Genomic DNA, 17,322 nt, shown 5'->3' with positions numbered 1-17,322 from the left:
CCTGCCTGCTATGGCTCTGCGTGCCACGCAGCTCCCAGAAGCAGCGGCACATCCCTCCTCTGGCTCCTACGCGTAGGGGCAGCCATGGGGCTCCGCACGCTGCTCCCACCCCAAGCGCCGGCTTCGCAGTGCCCATTGGCTGGGAACCACGTCCAATGGGAGCTGCGGGGGCAGAACCTGTGGACAGGGCAGTGCGCAGAACCACCTGGCCGCATTTCCGCATAGGAGCCAGAGGGGGACATGCCACTGCTTCCAGGAACTGCGTGAGGTAAGCGCCGCCCAGAGCCTGCACCGCTGACCTCCTCCTGCGCCCCAACCCCCTGCCCCAGCCCCAGCCCTGATCCCTCTCCCTCCCGCCGAACCCCTTGGTCCCAGCCTGGAGCACCCTCCTACACCCCAAACACCTCATCCCCAGCCCCACACCAGAGCCTGCACTTCCAGCCGGAGCCCTCTCCCACATCCCAACCCACTGCCTCAGCCCAGAGCCCCCTCCCGCACCCTGAATCCCTCATTTCTGCCCCATCCAAGAGCCCGCATGCCCAGCTGGAGCCCGGACCCCCTCCTGCGCCCCAACCCCCTGAGCCAGCCTGGTGAAAATGAGTGAGTGAGTGAGGGTGGGAGGATGGGGTGAGCCGGGGCGGAGCCTCAGAGAAGGGGCAGGGCAGGGGGCATGGCAAGGAAGTGCGAGTAGAAAGCTGGCAACCCTAGCTGCCTCTCCAGCCTGGCAGCCTATGCTCCACTGCACTGACTGAGTCGCTGGGGAACGTGATGGTGGTTGCTGACAGCGGGTCTGGGCCTCCTCCACATCCTCTTCCCTCTCAACCCCCCCTCCAGGCTATATCAGGACATTGGCTCCAATGCAGTGTTGGCAGAGACAGAGGCTGGGATGAGAGGCGGAGTGGCCCAAGTGAAGTACAGGAAGCAACATGGTGGGACAGCTGCCCAGGAGAGTGAGGGGCCATGGGGATGGGGTGTGGAGCAGGGAGCTCTTGGCCACACACAGGAAATTCCTGCTATGGCTTTGGTCCCTACTTATTGTTTTCGTTTAAGCATTTATATGACATCACTGTTGTCCAGACCTTCCCTGTTTCCCCGAAATAACCATGCAACCACAACCATAGAGCAGATGCTCCTTGATGCCACCTGCTCTTCCCTGCACCCCCTGCACCACTGCTGGATCTTGAGCCAGGCTGCTATTGTGCCCCTGCTGCCCACACATTTCCTCCCGCACCAGGAGGGGGTACAGCTGGGGTATGTAGCTAGGAGTCAGTTTTCCACCTGCAGAAGGTTGTTATGTTGTGCCCAGCCCCGAGGTAACCAAGCACCTCCGAGTTTTCCTCCCTGTCCATGGGAAGCATGCCGCCCACCCCGCCCATCCCCTCCCATCCACAGAGGCCTCACCATGATTCCTGGGAGGTGCTTCTGTAGCACTGGAGGGAGAGGTCCAGGGGGGCGTATTCTCAGATGTTAGGGCTGGTCAGAAAATGCTTTTTATTTTCCCACAAAAAATTGTCATTTTGGTAGAAAGTCACCAAACTGAAATATTTGGCTTTGGAAATGCTGCTGCAGTGCTACATGGGAGTTGAAGTTCTGATGCTTCATAGTGCCACTCTCTTGTATATGCCTGGCTCCCTTCTTGGACTACATTTCCCAAGATGCAACATGGTCTCACCTTTTGGTGAGGAGAAGCAGTGCTTTCTAGCAAAAAGAACGAGGAGTACTTGTGGCACCTTAGAGACTAACAAATTTATTTGGGCATAAGCTTTCGTGGGCTAAAACCCACTTCATCAGATGCATGCAGTGGAAAATACTGTAGGAAGATATATATACACACAGAGAACATGAAAAAATGGGTTTTGACATATCAATTAAGGTGGGCTATTATCAGCAGGAGAAAAAAACGTTTGTAGTGATAATCAGGATGGCCCATTTCCAACAGTTGACAAGAAGGACCTGATGGGGACCTAGCTTCTTCTGACACCCCAGCCTGTGCACCTACACTGACCAGCACAGAGGAAAGCAAGAAGCAGTTCTACTCTGACCTGAACTCCATCATCAGATCAACCCTGCAAATGACAAGCTCATCCTCCTGGGAGTCTTCCAAAGCATCTGTCCATGTCACAAACACACCAGAGCTGTGGAGATCACACAGCAGGTCACAATGCTCACCCAGCTTTGTCTGGGCAATATCAACTGTTGCCAGCCCTAGGACCAGTCTGATCAGCAGATACAGGACTAAGGACCAAAATACAGGCACCGGGGGGCAGTAGAGTGGACAAGCTTCAGGGAACAGGCAAAGGGCACGAGGCAGAGACCAGTACGTAAACAAGCTAAAGAGCAGAAACATGGACAGACAATACCATTAAAGTGAGAGTCAAATCTAGGCATTTTTGAGGAAGGAGGCAGAAATTCAGGTGTTGCGGCTGCTATTTTTTGTGCGTGTACAAGCCCATTTTCTTATCCTTCAGAAGCATTGATCTCCCGTGTCGCTGTGAAGAAGAAGCAAACAAAAGGGGACATGGCTGTTTGGGGCCAGCAATGAAACTGACTCTGCCGAAAGGGCGTTTACCTGCACGCCATAGAGTACATATTTGTACTAAGTAAACAAAGGCTAACCTCTTCCTAATAGAGGCACCTTACCTGCTACTTGGAACACTACCACTAACCATTTCCAGTTTAAATCAGCATCACTTTAAATTTGGTGAAACTGCTGAGAAGTCTAGTAAGCAGTGTGTGCGCATATTAAAATGATAAAAGTGAAAGGGAGTGTGGTCCAGTGCACAGGACAGGGGTCTACTCCCATCTCAGCAACTGACTTGCCATGTGACATCATGCAAGTCACTTCTCATCCTGTCTCTGATCAGCTTAGACTGTAAACTCTTGAGGCGCAAGGCCGGCTGAATGTTTGCCCAGACCCTGGCATGAAGGGGTCACAACTGAGCTCAGGACTCCAAGGTAGTACTGGTATGGAAACAAAATGTCTTGCTGGTGCACAAGTGTCATTTGTAAAGTCATGTATGTACAAACAGACAAAAGGGGCTGAACTTAAAAACTGGATGGTAACAGCCTATGAATCCCAGTGATCGAACCTGGTGATAGTCTGAACAAAGAGCTCCATGTGGTTGCTTAGTTTCACACTGATTCAGCCAGTCTAGGTTACAGAATAAAATCCCAGGCATGTCACTATTGATTAGATGCCCCATCCCTTTATGATCAGTTCATGCAGAGGCTGCTTTGCCCTCCCCCTTCTCTTTAATTGCAGACTGGTTTTAGCAAACAATAACCTTGCTCTACAACCGCATGGGGGCTTCACCTCCCAGCCACTGCCCTGAGTCAATGAAGGTGCCTCAGGGCAAGTCTGCTGCTTTGCTTCTCCTTGAACTCAAGGATCCTCAGTCTCTCCCCTGCAAGGAAGGGTTAGGTACCACCACTACCCCTACATGGGTCACAGCAGAGAGGATGGTTATATGGTGAAAGCTCAGGCTTGGCTCTGACATAAGCCTTCCATGGGGGAACTTGAGCAACTCAGTTTACGGCCCTCATTGGCTACATTTCCCAAACAGGGCTAGTTGTGCTCTAGCACTGGGAGGTAATGTGGCCTAGTGGCTATAGACCAGGCTGGGAGCCTCAGGGTGGCTAGGTTTAGGCCCAGCTTGGCCCCTGGATGACCTGAGCCAAGTCATTTCCCCTCTCTATACCTCCAGTTGATGAGTGTTTGAGATCTAGTGCTCTCAGATGCTCTGATGGTATTTTGATAAACACCCTGGAAATCCTTTGAAGAGAGGTTTCCCTTATGATTGTAGGCCTAGGATTGAGCAGGGCAGCCTTGCCCTAAGCTTACAAGACTAGGGTAGAAGGGGTTAAGTGCCGAAGTTGTCTGACACGATCTCCTTCTGAGGAAGGCCCTGAAGGCATTTTTCAGTAATTTCCCAGCTACACTAGAATGTCAGAGTTACAAACACCAGAGTTAAACTGACCAGTCAACTGCACACCTCAGTTGGAAGCGGAAGTATGCAAGCAGGCAGCAGGGGTGGGGGGAGTAAAAAAATTATTAAAAATAAAAGGGATTTTTTTTTTTAAAGACCTGACAAGCTAAGGAAGCTGTCTGGGCTGGTTTCATTTAAATTAAGATGCTTAAAAATAGCATTTTTCTTCTGCATCATAAAATTCCAAAGCTGTATTAAGTCAATGTTCAATTGTAAACTTTTGAAAGAACCATAATGTTTTGTTCAGAGGTACAAACCACCTCCATTCCTGAGGTGTTCGTATTGGAGGTTCTACTGTAGTCTGAGCAGCAGTTGCGCTCTGGTAGTTGGAGCAGCGAGTCCTGCTGTAGGCCAGGTACGGTCATGTAAGCTCACTGAGGGGGTTTAAATGAAAAAGGTGTGTAGTACCCCCTCTCCACCCCCGTTACCTTCTTTAATGCCAATCTGCTTACAGGTTTTGATGGACAGGTTTGGGTTCTTCTGGATCCTGCCACCCACTCAGCAGGGTGTATCTTCTTTATTTTTTCCTATGAATTTATTTGGCGGTGCCTCCACCCCCCTTGCTCCTTCCTGGTAGGGTCACCAGGGCAGCTTGGGAGGAAAATTCTAACCCCAGGGTAATCCCCACTTATTTGCCAGATAGTTGGAGACTTCCAAGAAATAACACAAACACATAATTACTGGGTTGAATATATTGTATTAAACAGGAGTCAAAACCACTATTCTTAAGGTCACTGGTGCCCATGCTGATAATACCTATGACTTTCCCCAGTCACATGACAAGAGGTAGCAAATGTAAGATTAGTGTCCCGTTGGTACGTGTACTTTGTTCGAGCCCTTGATGACCTATGACCATATCTTCTCTGCAGTGGTTTAGCAGTGTGGACTCAAGTGGGCGAAGGTGGTAAATCCCTCCACAGGTTTAATATGCAGCAGGTTATAAAATCCCCAAACCCTCACTCCCTGGCTTGAGGACACAGTGCAGGGAGTAGGGGGTCCCCAAAACAAATTCCCTGACTAACTAAAAGATGGTGCACTCACAAACTCCATGAATGATCCTCAGGTTCAAAGAGGACTCTGGACTCCTCAGTCACTGCAGAGAGGCTGATCTCTGCTGGCAGGGATCCTCTTCAGGCAAGAGTCAGGCTGTTTCAGTCCCAGGATTTCTCCTCACCACAAAGGGGTGCAGGGCTCAAAGTACAGATTACACAACTGTACTAAAATCCAAGCTGTAGTCTCCTAGCCCAGTGCCCAGACACACTAGGGTGACCAGATGTCCCAATTTTATAGGGACAGTCCTAATTTTTGTTTGTTTGTTTTTTTTAAGTATGGGCTCCTGTTACCCACACCTCCACCCTGTCCTGATTTTTCAGGCTTGCTATCTGAAGACACATTCACAGCAGGCAGCAGCCAGAGCAGAGTGGACCATATGGTGACTGGGTCTCACCTAGGGAGCTGGAATGCTAACTTGGCCTGGCTGGGGAAGTTCTCCAGCAAAAAAAAAAAAAACACAACACCACACACACACACCCCACAAACACACACAAAAACCAACCACACACCTTGACAAACTGGGAGTCAGTGGAGAGGGAAAAGCCCAGCTGAGGGAATCTTGCTTTCAGGGCCCTAGAGGCCAATTCTCAGAGGAACCCTGCATGTAGGCCTGGAACTCACCAGCTCCCCAAACAGCCAGTCCTGGCTGGCTCCAGACTGACTCAAAAATGGCTTCTCCCCTTTCCTGAGCTCCCTGGGACAGGCATCTCACTCCCTATTGGTTGCTGGGCAGACTCAGTGAGGGGGAGCCAAGGCAGACTCCATCAGGGACAGGGTGCCTCTCCCTGAGGTGGTAGCAAACAGAATCCCAGGAATCTGGGTATCTCCATGGGGTGTGTGTGTGGGTGTGGGTGTGACAGGTGTTTAAGACAGGAGGAGCAGCCAGCAGATCAAAACTAGTAGTCCCCTCCAACACTGTCAAATCCAGTCCAACTCTACCCTTAGCTCTGACAGAGGCTTTCTACTTTCCCTAGAGCAGTGAGTAGCCCCACCAATGCCTTTTTCTTTAAGGAAATAAAACCCACATTAAGAGATCTTCCTTGATTCTTTTAGACCCTTATGTAGGCTCAGCTGGTTTGCCCCATATTGAGGAGCCAGACTATTCTAATTTCATTTGTGCTTTCCAGAAGAATGGGAAAGAGGGTTCAGTAGGACTACACCTGCACTTGGATGTTTCTAGTGCTAAATTGACTTAATTGTTGTTTCATTATGGTTAGACTTGTCAGACTGAGCCAAGTCCCTGCCCTCCTCAAGTCATTGTTAGGACCCACAGGAATTACTGGATCTCTAGCTGTAGGAGCAAGCCAGCTCAGCAGTTTGCTCACATTTCAATGCAATTCAGTGAGCTAGAGCATTTTAAGCAGTTATGGGACACCAGGATGTTTTCTTGCTTGACCCCTAGCACATTGAGTGTCCAGGGCATGGCCTCCTCAGGAAGGGCACACTCTCCCAGAGGTTAGTACTGGAACCAAGACACTCCCCATCTACTAAAGGTGATTTACTTCTACCAGCAGGGTCTAGGATCAAGACTAAGTGAAGCTCTTCCACAAGGAAGATTCAAGACTTGCCCTGACTCAGGCTAGTGAGGGAATTTTGGTAGAGAAGATGAAGTTTAGCTAAAAAGCAGCATTAGATATTCAAATGCAAATTTTGACCTGCTGGTCCCCTTCCACCTCAGAGGCAGAGGAGCTCCCAGCCCAGCTATAAGTGACATACACACACCATCTGAATTCGTTAAGGTTTTATTTGGATTCATTCCACATCTGCATTAATGCTTGTACACTCCTGTTCTGCAGTAACCAGCCCCTCTGTGCAGGAGTCCGCAGCCCCCCTGGTTCTGGAGCAGAGCCTTCTGTGATAGCCATGGTACAGGCAGAAACCCAGGGACACCACAGCAATCAGAGCAACTTCCAGCAGCAGGGCACCAACAGGAGGTGGCATCAAACTTGGTTTCCCTCCTACAAGAGGAAAGAGGCAGCTTATTCCCCCAAAGCCATCCATCCCTGCAACAATGGGCCATGTGTCTTTTGGGATACCCTCAGGCCAGGGTGGGGGACAGGTGTGATGTTCATGGGAGCTTAGTTATGTTGACAAGCCCATCGTAACTGGGGTGGAAGTTGGGCAGTTAGTCCTTTCCAACCTCTCACCATGCTCAGGGAGGGCATCAAGCTAGTTATTTCTTCTCCCATTTTTGGCACCTCTACCTCATATGGAATTCTCAGGAGTGAATCAACTGGGCTTTAATCTATGTGCAGCAACAGCTTTTAGCCAAGACTAGCAAGCACCTGCTCTGACTTCCTTGGGGTTCTATGTTCTTTAAAGACAAGAAATGGATGCTGGAGTGTATTAGAATTTAGAAGTTGGGATCGAGGAGCTTGGGTGAAGACAGCTTCTCTCCATGACAACCTAACACCCCCACAATAGCTCCCTTGGTTAAGGCAAGGCCAGTAGGGGGTGGGAAGTCTGGAGGGGGTATGGTTGTAGCTGCCCCCTCCCCCCCCCCCCCCCCCACTTCCCAGGTGAGTAGACCCTTCAGGTCTCTTGAGCAAGGCACCAGGCAATTCAAACTCTGCTCCCCTCCCACTGGTCAGCTGAGCTTTCTGGGGCTGTTGTACCAACTCCATTCCCTGCCTGTCAGGGCTCCCCACTGTGGCCAGTGGTTGTCTGGTTGCTATGGAACTCAGCTCCAACCCACATGAGGGGTAGTTACCTGTGATGCTCTGGGCTGCAAGGGAGCTGTTTGAGTCCCACTCATAGCTTCCAGTCTTTGCAGCTGGTTTCTGCACCTTCAAGGGCCCAACAACAACAGCATGGACAAGTCCCTCCCTTGCAGAGCCTGAGGCAAAAGGAGATGGAAACCTTCAGACTCCTGGGGCAGTAATTTATATGGGCCCATGGGGCCTGTGCTCCAGCAAGTTCAGGGCCTGGCTCCACCAATGTTCAGGGCTGGGTCTCTCCCCCAGCCCTGCCTGCCACCCCCATGCACCTCCCCCAGAGCATCCCTGGTCCTGCCTGCCACCCCAGGCAACAGGCAGTTGCCCTGCTGCTCTGTGCCCCCTCGCCAGCCACAAAAGGGAGCAGTGCTGGTGGCAGCGGAGGGAAGAGGCACACATGTGATGTCAGCTCTTCTTCCCCCCCCCCCCCCCACCCAGCAGCCACCACAGGGGAGGTGAGGGGGCTTCCTAAACCTGAGAGGGGCCTGGCCCCTAGGAGCACATGCAGAGCCTGTGCTGCTGGTGGGGAGAACAGGACTGTGGAATCCTCCTCTCTGGCCCCAGCCCTAGGGCAGCCTGCCTGCACCCCAGAGCCCTCACCCTAGTGCAATATAGGGAAACTGTTACATTTCTAATGTTTCCAGTACATTTAAAAAAAATATTGTCTTACAAGGCAGGTGTGGGGATTGGACCCATTCTGGGCACCACTAAAAATTATCCAAACCTGCTGTCCCTGCCCTTCCCTCCCTACAAAGAGTACTGAACAATCCATCTCTTGCTTAGCCAGGAGCTGGTTTACTCTGCTGACTCAGGAGATGCTGAGCTCTTCCCTTCACTTGGGCTAAGAGGAGAGCACTATTACCAGCATCTCGGCTCTAGTGAACTGGAGATCTGGAATACTCATGCCATGTGACAATGAAAACCTCCTGTGGTGTGAAGGCAAAGGTGAAGGGGCACCCCAAACCAAGCCTGCCAGACTTGTTCCTGACAGTGGAGACTTGGCCAATGAGCACACAGAACATCCTACCCCACCCCCACACACTTCCCTCTCAACAGAACTAGTACCTTCCAGGTCTCTCTTGTGGCGAGAGGTTGTGGCTTGGCATAGGGAGTCACAGCAGCTACAGCCAGAGCTCAGAGAGGGACTGTCCAGAAGTTCCCACCTGTTGGAGAGCAGTATACAGGTGACTCACCCTTGGTGATCAGCATCTCAAAAGTCGAGGAGTTACATGGGATTGAGAGATCCCTATGCTCAGTCCCAGGCAGCTCCTAACTCACCTGGGCATGGAGGCTTTCAGGAGAGCTAGGGCAAGGTTGAGTATCTGCTTGCAACAGGAGCTGGAATGTCAACTCTTTGGGGTCAGACTGGCATGAGGATTGGCTGTTCTGTCCTATGGGGGTCCCTTCAAGGGGAGTGAGCTGAGCAGAGCAGGCATGGATTGTAGAGCTGACTGGGAGCATTGTCCCTTGCAGCAAGGAGAAGTTGGGTGTGGTTGTAAGATATGACCATTGGTGGAGCATGGGTGTTTAGGCAATATCTACACTGAGCAGGGGTGAGATCCCAGCTATGTACATACTCCAACTATGAGAGGTAGTGAGTATATAAACTGTGCTACTATCCATGCTACTGCAGCATAGCCAGCCATGCAGAGGACAAACCCACCTGACTCCATGGGTACATACAAGCTGTGCCACCGCTGCTACATGACTGGTTCTACTTGCACTAGCTCTATTAGGTCAGAATGGACTGGGACTCAACCCCCACAAAAGCTCATGATGTGGCTGTAGCCCTAAAGACCCCAAGAGTTTGCTTGGTCAGCTGCTGGTTTTGCAATTGAACTTCAACCAATCTTCAGTATTGAAACAAAATTCATGGACTCTGCAGCACAAGGGCATCATTGGTCATTGCTCCCCCAAGTGAAGAAGTCCAGCACTGCATCCCATGGGGGCTATTGGTCCTGGGCATGCTAGACATCCTGGTAAAGCTCACTACCAATCACAGAGGGAAGCAGGTAGAGATCATGTGAATTGCCTGGTGCCTTGCTCAAGACAGGCCTGGATTCCAAACAGACATGGCTTTCCCCCTCTACGCTTAGTGCTTGACCTGTTTTGTCAAACCCAATCTCACTACTGCAAGAGCAGCCTGTATTCTGTGTTTATAGGGGCCATGTTCCTTCATGAACAGGAGGGAATCACTAGGGAAGGGCCTGTGTCCTACTTTGAACCAAGTCACTTTGGCACAGCACTTGAAGCGAGGTAGTTTCCCTTGGTAGGTTTGCAAGGGAAACCAGCCTTTGCCACCTATCCCAACCGAATGTAGTTCACCTGAATGCTTTCTAGTGTTGTCCAGCTAGTCCCACTGAGAATTTGTTGGCTTTGCCTTTAGTTATAGTCCCTCTACCACAGTGAGGTGGGAGAAACAAGGGTAATGAAGAGGCAAGTGGTATCATGAGCTAGAGTTGCTTTGGCCACTAGAGCCAAGTTTGTTGCCCACAGAAGAGTCTCCAGAGGACTATTGTTTACAAGCATCTCTGCAGGTTGGTCCCTCTTGCGTGGCGTGTCACTGGGACAGACCCATGTAGAACAGCCAGATTCTGTTCTGGCTGGTTTAGTTTTAGAGAATTGCAATTCCTCCTTCTCCCCAGCAGCCCTTACCTGTTGGTATCCCTGTGAAATGAACAGGCCTTCCTTGTGGGATCCATGAGCACTTTGGGGTCCCAGACCAGCACCTGGCAGTGGAGATAGATCTGGAGGGGGGGCATGGAGAGAAGAAAGCAGATGGAGGTCATCCCCACTGCCTAGCAGGAAGAAACATCCTTCACTGGTGGTGTGGGGGAAAGCAGGAGAAAGAGCCCTACTCAGCATAGCTGCTCTGCTTGAGCACAGTCCAGATACCAGGATTCCCATTACAAGTCCCCCACGCGGTGCCATTCAGAGATGCTCTGGTTTGGGGATGGGTCTGTCATGATCCCATGCTTGCTATGGAGGAGTCAGATGGGGCTTCCAGGCAGTTGCCCATTTGTAGCCCCTAAAATGCTGCATTCACAAGGAGTTAGGCACCTAAAGTGGCAGTTAAGTGCCTAAATCCCAGAAGCAGGTTTTACAGACACCCCATTGGGCTTCCCCCCACCTATAGGTGCCTAACCTTGCTCAGGACCTAGATTTCTGGCCTAAGTTCCTTAGGTTTCCATCTCTGGTCATGCACATTGCAGCCCCATGCTGGGCATCCAGCCCCAGAGCAAGTGACCTGGGGACAAGGGTGGAGGACACAGACCTGCTTGTAGGGCCCAGTCTGGTCAGCTTGCTCAGACCCTACCTACTTATTGGGCCCCTAGAGGCAAGCTGTACAAGACAGCTGGGGAAGGAGGTGCTCTCTCCATTTTTAGCCCAGCACTTTGGGATTGGGAAGACTACCCTCAGGTGTGTGAGTGGGGCAGGGGGTGAGGGGATTTGAACAGGGACCACCACCAGGTGAGCACCCCAAGCACTGGTCTGATGGGGCTGAGAATCCCAAGCACAGCTAGGTGATTCCCTGCAGATGGGACTTAGGTGCCTATCTCCAAGAGGCAGACTGGATTTAGCAACCCCCACCCCACCTTGGCATCTCCCAGTGGCTAATTTCAGCCAGGAGCTGGCTAGGGTGCTGGTTTTTGTGAATGCTATTCTGAGGTCCCCACCCCCTGAGTCCTTGTCAAGAGCCTGAGGGCCACTCAAGCTTTGTGAATGCCACACCTAGAGAGTCTCTGGGAATGCTCAGCATCACCATGCTAAAGCTTTGTGATGCTAGCCTGAGGTGGCCAGAACATCCAGCTCTGGACTAACTAGGCCACTTCAATGTCAGAGTAACAAAGCAGCTTGGTGCATGGAATCTCTTGTGAAGGCCTGTTTGCTAGGAGCATAGCAAGGCATGTCAGAGGCTAGATGCTGTCTGAAGATGCCTTTCAGTGCTTAAGGCAGTGGTTCTCAACTCATGGCCTGCTAGTGGCCCAGTCCGCACACAGCTGCAGCCAATGTGGCATCCTCAGGGCCATACATATGTGGGCTGCATCCACACAACATAACAGCTGCATGTGCAGCCCACAATGGTAAATATGTTGAGAACCACTGGCTTAAGGAAAGCATGCTGGTAGGGGTGTTCACCTCTCACATACTTCTGTGAAATGTAGTGTCTGAGGACTTGAACTGCTGTTCACTAGGTTCCTGGATGATAGGTTAAACAGATGACTGCACAGTTCTTAATGCAGTTGTGGGTCAGTTTCCCCAAGCGAGAGTCTAGCTGAAACTAAAGCCATGAAGGGTTTATGATGTGAAGACCTTCACCAACCAGTCAGTGAAGAATGGCTTTTAACTAGTTGTAGCTTGAGCCATCTGCAAGTTGCGTTCAGAGGATGCAGGCACTTGGCATTCCAGCCCTAGATGGAAGCTGTACATCTAACTCAGAATCTTAGTTACTTACATCAGAGTCCACACCTGCAAATTCAAAGGCCTGTAGGGAGAGCTGGATAGCTTCAGGGGTTCGTCTGGGCAGGAACTGGGAGTTTGCCACCTTACCATCCACAAGACACCTGGAACAGGAAGACAGTTAAACTCACTGGTCCAGGGACTGTTAGAGATAGAAGAACTGTTTGAGCCTAGGAGAGACCTACTGCATTAGTCTCTCCCCACCTGCAGTCAGTAGTTTTCAAGAGCTTCAATATGGTGGTCATATTGCCAAGTGTTAGAGCAATATGACCACCAAGTTGCCCTAGCAACAGGGAAGGCTTTTGGACATATCAATTATGCCAGCATGTCCAATTCTTTAAGGGGCCATGTGGTTACCAGAGGCCAAGCCAGACATCTTCATTTGCTACTTTATCTTGGTAGTCTGTGGCTTAGTCAAATCAGCTGGAGTCAAATTTGGAATAGAGAGGCTGGTCTCTAGGATTTATGTAGGAGCCTTAAGAACCCAGCATGTTCTGTTACATGCTCCTGGGACTGCCCCAACTCCATTGTTCCACACCTTATGCCACTTCAGACATTCAAGCACCCCAGAGCTGCTGTCTCCTGCAGATAGTTACCCATGGTTTGCAATGATGCTATAGTTCCTGGGAGACTTGCTAAGTTCTGGGGTTGGGGTGGCAGTGCACTCATCCACAAAGATCTGCAGAGGCTGGTGGAAGGAACTCTGTACAGAAAACTCTATATGGATCTGAGAGCCTAGGAAGAAGACCTTGGAGTCTGATGGGGCACTGAAGTCCACTGCAAGAAAATGAGAGTTAGTTGTCAAAGTGCACTGTACAGAATGGAGTCTCCATCTGAGACCAACAGGCACTGGGAGCCTTCTGCAAGTGCATGCAGGTTTTGGGGAGGTGTGTGTTCCAATGGGTATTCCTGTGGACGCATTACAAGATCATGAGGCACAAGTCTTTGCTTCAGTAGTTTTCTAGAAGCAGAGATGGCCATGGTGTCAAGAGCATAAGACACCATCCTAGAGGGGCAAAGGGAGTATTGAGGTGGAGGGAACTGGGTTAGGACATTGCCTGAAGCTGCAGGAGGCTCAGTGGGAGATCACAATGATCTCAGCTGGCACCACCCACCCCTTCTGACAGGGATCTTACCATTCATTAGGGTCACTGTGAACATTAGCACTCCAGAGGCAGACAGGTGGCCAGTCACTGAAGATATGTACGTAGGAGCCAAGCGCCCTGCCCTAGGAGAGGCAGGAAAGGGTTATCCTGCAGGGATCAGATTCTCATTCCCTCCCTAGGAAGAGGGAGTTCTCCCTGCTTGTATCAGAGGGTGCTAGGCCAGAGGCTACCTCAGCTGCACTGGAAAGCTCAAGTCACCCCTGCTCCACAGCATACCTAACAGAGGCTGCTCTAGAGCTGGAGTGAAGGCTGACACCCACCCCCCACCCCCAGGGGCTTGCATATCCCAGAGTCACCTGCAGACAGGTTTTTGCAGGGTCAGCTCACACTGGTGACCCCCATCATGTGCTGCTGTGAAGACATGGCACAGTCAGCCCCACAAGTGTCACTCGAATGTAGTTTGACTCCCACTGATATCCCCAGGCTTTCCCTTGTCCCCAGGCTGCCTCCTCCCACTGAGTCATATCTCATCCACCTTCACTAGCTCCGTCTTCCAGGTGGAGTCTCATTCAGATCCCTGAGCTCTAGACCCCCATTGTATTAGTTCTAGCACTAGAGGTCTCCAACTCCCCAGGTTGGGTCTTTGGTTTTAACCCCTTTCCCCCAAAATATCATTGGAATGTGTCCTGACAGGAGGGGCAGTACGAGACCCTCCAGCCTGTTTGCAGTTCATAGGAGTGTTTAGGGGCCTCTATCTTGCACCCACAACTAATGCTTTACTAGCACTAGAGCACCACATCCTGTCCTTTCATCTGCAGTACTCAGGGCTGCCTGCTACCCTCCCCACCCTCAGCCAAGCTGCCTGGCTCCTAGAGGTATTTTAGGTTCTCTGTTACTAGGGTTATGAGCCAGGTTTACTAGATGGCAATAGCCAGGACAACTCATCCCACATGCGCTTGCTTTGCTCCAGCCCTGTGATCAACCCCCCTTGGGGGGGGGGGGGGGAGGGAGATGTGCATCCCTAGCTGTCAATCAGCTGATTAGAGCCCTGCTTTGCATCCCTGCTGCTTTTTATGGGGTCCTATTACCCCTGGGTGAAGCCCATGAGAGTCTGGGAAATTTTAGCATCAGTCCCTTAGGACTCTAGCACAATGGGAAGTGCTGGCAGCTTACTCATAGTCAGTGCAGTTGATCCTCTCAGTGAAGGAGGTGGCGTAGCGTCTGCCTGTGCCAGGGGAAGGCCTGTAGACAAGGTCCGTGAAGTATTCAATCATGTTCCCAGATGTCTGGAGATGTGTGCGCATGTGTGGGGAAGAAATCAGAGAGGGTGGCGGTCAGCACTAGCATCAGTTACAGCTTCCTTCTGTAGCTCTCGGCCTAGCCGAGTGGGAGGGTTGGTTCATTGCTAAGGAAGTGAAACAGTATTTCTGTTCCTTGAGACAAGCCCTTCCCCTAAGCAAGGGAGAGATGCTGCACCACTGTCTCTCCCCCCCGCCCTCCGCTTCCCTGGCAGGGCACCAGTCTGTTACTGGGAGTATTAGACTTTGAATATGGACAGAAGCCCAGCTAAGTAAGAGCCACTTGGGAGGGGCCTTTGTCATTTAGCATTTCTCCCCTCTGCCAGGGGAGCCAACATGCGTGCAGCTAGTGGGCCAGGACCCAGCCTCCCCCCCAGAGCTAGAACAGTCCATAATGGAGCATCAGGATCGGAATCCAAAGTGATATCCCCTTGGGATATCCGTTCGCACAGCCATCTTGTCCCCCTGCCAGTTCAGCACATGAGAGGGGCATTCTCAGACCCCTCACCCAGCAGGAGGGCAGTTCCTTCTCACCCACACAGCCAAAGCAAGCCAGCTTACAGGCATCTGAGCAGCAGACAGCACCATGCTGAGTGGAACACAAGCCTGGGCCCCAGCTAGGGCTCTCACTCACCAGCCGAGAGAAGCCACAGTCCTTCAGGTGGTACTGGAAGTGCAGGAAGCCCTGTAGATCATTGATTGAGTAGAGGCAGCTGCCCAGGTGCACAAGTTGTGGATCCAGCAGGAGTCCATTTCCCAAGGGGTCCATCTTTACAGCCAGGTGGATGCTGGTTTTATTGCACTCATAGAGCACAGAGTTAATGGGTGCTAGAGGAGAGTGAGCAGACTTGACATAACCCTCTGGAAAGGCCCCCAGAAACATCTTTTCCCCCAGACCTACTGTAATCCCACCAGATAGCAGGGCCTCTGTGCAAGAACATCAGAGGAGTCCTCCGCTCAGCCAGCAAAGCTATCAGCTAGCTAGCCCTTCAGAACCTTTGTGGTTACCAGAAAGGAGCCAGCACCTGGAGGTTTGACTGTCCAGGCCCTTTGACCCTCAAGCTAGAGGGTCTGGCTTCAGTGTCACATTGCCGGTTAATAACTGGGAGGAATTTCATGCAGTTGGCTCACTGTTGGCCTCACTCCTCCTAAAGGTGGGTGTGCATCACCAGCAGGTTTTCACAAATGCCATTGTGCTTGTTACTCTTTAAAAAAAAAAAGAAAAAAAAAAAAGTCTTACACCCCCACCCATCACCTGGGGACTTCCAGGGAACTGTTTTAGAGCCCATCCCTGCTCGTCAGGCTCCTTTAAAGGAAGGAAGCCATTTTCAAGCCTTATCTCAAAGCTTTCCATCCTGGGGGTGGGCTGAAACATAGGTGCCAACTCCATTGGTGCACTGGGACTGGAGAACCCATGGGAAAAATAGTGGGTGCTCAGCAGCCACCAATCAGCTGTTTGGTGGCAGGAGGCGGCAGAGCAAGGGTGGGGGGTGCTCAGAGTCAGGGGAGGAGCAGGAAGAGGCAGAACAAGAGTGGGGCCCTGGGGCACCCACCCAGAAAGAAGTCAGTCAGCACCTGGGGGTTGAAGGGTTGCAGCTGTTCAAGATGCTTCTGTAGCTAAACATGAGACAACCCCAAGTTCTCATTAGCCTTCAAAGCTACACTGCTGTAGCAGCCAGAATTGGCTACAGCTGGTGATGAAGAGCTAGTGTTAGAGCTTATTCCCAGCACAAGCAGGAGCTCACACTCTGCAAAAAAGGGGCTCGCAAGGAGTCTCAGAAATAGCCCACAAGCAGCTTTCAGATTGGGTTACTGCATTTACAACCTTAATTGCCAAGATCAAAGGAGCAGGGTCAAAGCAAAGCTGGTCCTTTGAAGAGCAGTGTGTTGGCAGCTCTAGTGAGTATAGACCTAGAGTTAGGACATTAGAGGTTTCTTACAGAGCCAGCCCCTGGAGTCATGTTACTGCATGAGACTCAGCTTCATTTGAGACTGAAGTGATTTGGTTGCTGAGACAAGCTTTGAAACAAGGTTTAAAAGCTAGAGGACAAATAACAAGAACCCCAATGTGTTTAAAAACAAAACACCCTTGATTTTTGAGTACTGGACCTTAGCTTAGAACCCACAGGGGGACTTATCACCACACACTTACCTCTCTGAGCAGCAAGAGCTGAGCTCCAGACAAGCACCCCCAGAAACACTTTCCACAGCCCCATGATGTTAGCACCCCACACTCAGGTTAGGAGGAAGGCAACATATCTCTAGCTCCTGGGGAAAAGCTATATATACCCATCTGGTGATAGGCTACTGCTGTGATCAGAGCCACCTCCTTAACCTCCACGAGCAGCCCCAGCCAGGAGTTGCAGAATGCTGCATTCAGCACAGGTGCTGGGCATTCCTCACCTGCCTTCCCATCAGGAAAGCCAGCCTTCAGCCCCACACAGACAAACCCAACTGTCTCCAAGCAAAAGGCCTGCTCAGCTAGTCCTAGGCCTAGAGAGCAGGAAGGGGTGTCACCTACAGACATGGGCAGGCCTCTTGGCTGCTCTCCTAAGCTTTGGTATGCCTCATCCAAGTCAGTCGTGAGCTGGGCAGGTGTCAAGGTGCATCCCCCAGAACAGGCTGCAGGACTGGGGCTGTATGCTTTAAGTTCTTTGCACCAGGGGCTGCACCTTCAGAAGTGTTTGTATAGCACCCAGCACAA

The 17,322-nt window shown here is 51.3% G+C and overlaps 1 protein-coding gene across 1 annotated transcript; it reads right to left on the bottom strand.

The window, feature by feature from the left end:
* Nucleotides 1–6,791: 6,791 nt before the first annotated feature.
* Nucleotides 6,792–16,834, bottom strand: LOC135890214 (zona pellucida sperm-binding protein 3-like). The gene is made up of 10 exons (XM_065417544.1): nucleotides 16,771–16,834; nucleotides 15,253–15,446; nucleotides 14,494–14,606; nucleotides 13,351–13,442; nucleotides 12,811–12,991; nucleotides 12,210–12,318; nucleotides 10,409–10,500; nucleotides 8,819–8,916; nucleotides 7,750–7,875; nucleotides 6,792–6,997 (listed from the first exon to the last, which is right to left on the bottom strand). Exons 1-10 carry the CDS (start codon nucleotides 16,832–16,834, stop codon nucleotides 6,792–6,794), a joined length of 1,275 nt encoding a protein of 424 aa, XP_065273616.1.
* Nucleotides 16,835–17,322: the final 488 nt, after the last annotated feature.

This window comes from Emys orbicularis, chromosome 16 (genome assembly GCF_028017835.1).
Source record: "Emys orbicularis isolate rEmyOrb1 chromosome 16, rEmyOrb1.hap1, whole genome shotgun sequence".
NCBI classification, from domain to species: Eukaryota; Metazoa; Chordata; order Testudines; family Emydidae; genus Emys; species Emys orbicularis.
The sequence above is the reverse complement of the archived record's forward strand: the minus strand, read 5'-3'. Positions and strand labels throughout refer to the sequence as shown.